The 3,641-nt window shown below is 46.6% G+C and overlaps 1 protein-coding gene across 1 annotated transcript; it reads right to left on the reverse strand.

The window, feature by feature from the left end:
• Nucleotides 1–448: 448 nt before the first annotated feature.
• cited4b (Cbp/p300-interacting transactivator, with Glu/Asp-rich carboxy-terminal domain, 4b) lies at nucleotides 449–2,674 on the reverse strand. The gene is made up of 2 exons (XM_054783115.1): nucleotides 2,460–2,674; nucleotides 449–1,891 (listed from the first exon to the last, which is right to left on the reverse strand). Exon 2 carries the CDS (start codon nucleotides 1,884–1,886, stop codon nucleotides 1,158–1,160), a length of 729 nt encoding a protein of 242 aa, XP_054639090.1. The 5' UTR covers nucleotides 1,887–1,891; nucleotides 2,460–2,674; the 3' UTR covers nucleotides 449–1,157.
• Nucleotides 2,675–3,641: the final 967 nt, after the last annotated feature.

Here is a 3,641-nt window from a genome sequence, read left to right on the forward strand (position 1 = left end):
TCAAGGTCCGTTATGACAAAACGCTTGGCTGATTGAAGCAATCATTCCGCATGCACTTAATTCAAGCTCTCGCAAAATGGACATTTGTCCCAGTAGGTCTGAGTGGCTTGAAAGTGGCGTGAACTAGCATTGTGCATATGTTTCAGGATATGTTTTTTATTCTTACAATTTCCGATCAAGGATGGAATTCTGAACCTTTAAAGAAAACTGAGAGCATTCAGGATACATGAAAACCCGTAAACAGGAAGTTGCACACAAACAAACGTCGACGAACGCATCCCGTCCTTGCAGGCCAACGCCTCACCTCAGTTGCCCATGTATGATCTATAATTGCACGATTTAAGAGCCCACCTCACCCACAGGTTAACATCATCACTTAGTGAGCTCACATCAGCCTGGGGGGGAGGGTGGCATGTGGGGGGGTTGTAATAAATGGAAAAGCAGGCCATTCTTCTATCCAGGCCATCTTTATTGATCCTCAAAACCTTTCACAAAGACCATCTCTCTTTCCCTCCACCTTCAAATTCTCATCCACAAAAAAGGGACAACATGAACAACCAATAATAAATAAGAATCTGCGTGATTAAGGCGGTTCTACGTCTCCATGAAGAACACAACAGTGTCGGAGTTATACAGCTTCATACAGTACAAGCAGTCCATTTTGAGAACAGCACATCTAAAAAATAATCTTCCTTTCAAAAAAAAAAAAACTTGTCAGGTCGCCTCGTAATTAATTAAGGCTCCTTTTTGGACCTGTGAGCTTATTTTTAAGCTGGGAAAAAAAGAACAGAAAAAACAAGCGAGAAACATAAATTTAACTTAAAAATGAAAAGTGAAATGATTAAAAAGCACTTGGCCCCAGTAGGTGGTAGTTCTCTGTGTCAGATTATAAATAAATACACCTTCTTGGAGGCCATCCAGGCTGAGAGGAAACACAGTGTCATTGTTCTGAGTGGCTTTGTGACTTTTTTTGTTTTTACATTCATGTCCAGGAAGTGGAAGGTCCACCGCCCTCCCCAACTCAGACCACAAGCCAGAGTTCTCCTTCTGCGCACCTGGCACCATGACCCGGCTCGGTGGTCCTTAAAAGAGATGAGCACACCTCCGTCTATGGTCCATCTTGATGAAGACATTTAAGGGTGTGTGGGGGTGTCCTCTCAGCAGCTGACAGTGCTGGGCTGCTGTTTGCTCACAAAGTCTGAGATGAAGTCAAACTCGTTCTGGCCCAGGAAGAGTTCCGGCAGCTCCTGCACCCGATCCAGGCCCAGCTCCATGACCAGCGAGGTCAGCACCTCCTCATCGATCATGTCTGCGTCCATACCGTTCAGGGCCAGTGCCGGGCCCGCCATGTGCTGCATGTTGGCCAGCTGGGCAGGGTTCATGCGATACTGGTTCGCAGGTCCCATGTGGTTCCCGCCCATGGGGCCCAGCGGGTGTCCGTGATACTGGGTGTTGAGTTTTTGTAGCTGCATGCTGGCCATGAGCTGCTGAGATGTTAAGCCTCCATTCATGAACTGGTTCTGTTGGGCTTGGTGTTGTTGGTGCGGCTGGTGCTGCTGCTGGGCCTGGTGCATGTGATGCTGCTGCTGCCCGTTATACATCATGTTCCCAGAGGTCATCTGGTGGTGGTGGTGGCCCATTTGGCCGCCGTTCATTTGTCCGCTCATGGGCCCGGCCACCATGCCCTGCCGCTGCCGCATGGCCGTCTCCATGCTGGCCTGGGCGCCGCCGTAATGCATCATCTGGCCGCCGGGCAGCGGTCGCATGGCCTGCTGGTTGCCGTGCGGCTGGTGGCCCGCCTGCAGGCCGTTCATGCCCATCCGGTAACCGTGGAGACCAGCGCCGGCCGAGCCGTGATTCATGGGCATCATGAGGTGCTCTGCCATGCCTCCTGTTTGTTTGGAAGCACAGGAGGATTATTATTGTCATCATTATTTTACATTCCCATTTACAACTAATAACAACAACAGGAACTAGCTTTGTATAGGCGTCAATATGAAGCTTCTGTGCAACCGCGGGTTAAAAAATATGGATGCACATTTAAAGCAAATCGCTTTTTAAAAAATGCTTCAACGCTAAACGCACATTTTTACGCACGCAAGGTTGCAACAAAGAACGCTGTGACATCACGGCGCTACCCAACACTGCTGCACACGCTGCATTTCAATTCTTACACCCCCTCCCCTTTTTTGTTTAAATGGAATATTGCCATCACGTAAATGTGCGCGACAGTGCACAATAATCACATCGCCGTGGCTTTCAAACAAGGAAACAATGGAGCGCCGTGCACCACACACACACACACACACACACACACACACACGCACACATACATACATACATACATACATACACGCGCGCGCACACAGGCGCATATAAGCGAAACATGCACACGCAGACACACACATGCACGGTGTAAGAAAACCTAACCTTGACTACAATCCAAAATGTGGACCTACCGTGTTCGGTTCACAAGTAAAGTTGCTCCTCTCTCAAGGGTCGCTCCGGTGTTTCAGTGGTCCGCTGCGGTGCGGAGGACAAGGGGGTGGGGGGTGGGGGGGCTCAGCAGTGCGTGTAGTCCACAGGGCCGCGCGTCATTGCCGGAGAGGTGCGCACAAAGACTGCAGCATCAGATCTTGAAACGACTGCCTATTTTCTGGGTCAACTCAGGGATTATGCACATCTAAAAAAGCTCCGAGGAAGGCGGTCTTCTTGGTGGTAGGAGGGGGAGGAGCCTAGGTCCCGCCTCCTCTTTGTTCCTATTGGCCCATTAATGTAATTGTGCAGGGGCGTAACGGAGAAAAGGGCAGTTTTAAGAGACGCTGCAAAGCACATTTAAATACTCTCCTCCCCACTGTTTGACTTTTTCTTTTTTATTGAAAAAGACATCTTGTTTGTTCTCAGAAATATAGATTAGCAATGACAATATTTATCTTATTTTAGATAGCTAGATACTTTGCCAATGTTTATTTGACAACTTTGACACTGTGATCCTCGTGCAAATTCATCTGTAGTTAGCATTCCCAGCCACTAGTTAGCAGTGCAACTAACATTACCATGAGTTCTAGTCTTAATGGACAGGTAAAAGGACTTACTTTCATAAATCGCCTTTGTACTACAAAGAACTGTAAGTTAATGCCTCTCGTTTATACATTCACACATGCACTAATATCCTCGGGAAACACTTACAATTTACAATAAAACACTTACCAAATACAATGTATTTCATCTTCTCGAATTTTTGGTGCAAATTTCTTTTACTTTTGTTAATTTACAGCACAGCCTTGACACATCAAATATGGCGGTGACGTCGACGTACGGCTCAGCGCTAGATGCGGCGTCTATCTATGTCTATGTTAGTGGACAATGAAGCGTTGTTTTTCTAGCTACATAGATACATAGATACTTAATTTGGCCATGTTTATATGCACATTTGTTTATAAGCTATTCATCAATGGTGTTTTATATGCCAAGCCACTCGTTGGCAGTGTAGCTAACAGCTAACACAAGTGACTTAACTCAGTAGCCATTCTCGCTATTGCTTATATAGGTAGCTACCTAGAGCGATAACTAAACAGATAGATGGATAGATAAATATCTTATGAGATAGATGAATAGATACTTTGATATTGTTTGTCTGG

This window comes from Dunckerocampus dactyliophorus, chromosome 7 (genome assembly GCF_027744805.1).
Source record: "Dunckerocampus dactyliophorus isolate RoL2022-P2 chromosome 7, RoL_Ddac_1.1, whole genome shotgun sequence".
Taxonomy (NCBI): Eukaryota; Metazoa; Chordata; class Actinopteri; order Syngnathiformes; family Syngnathidae; genus Dunckerocampus; species Dunckerocampus dactyliophorus.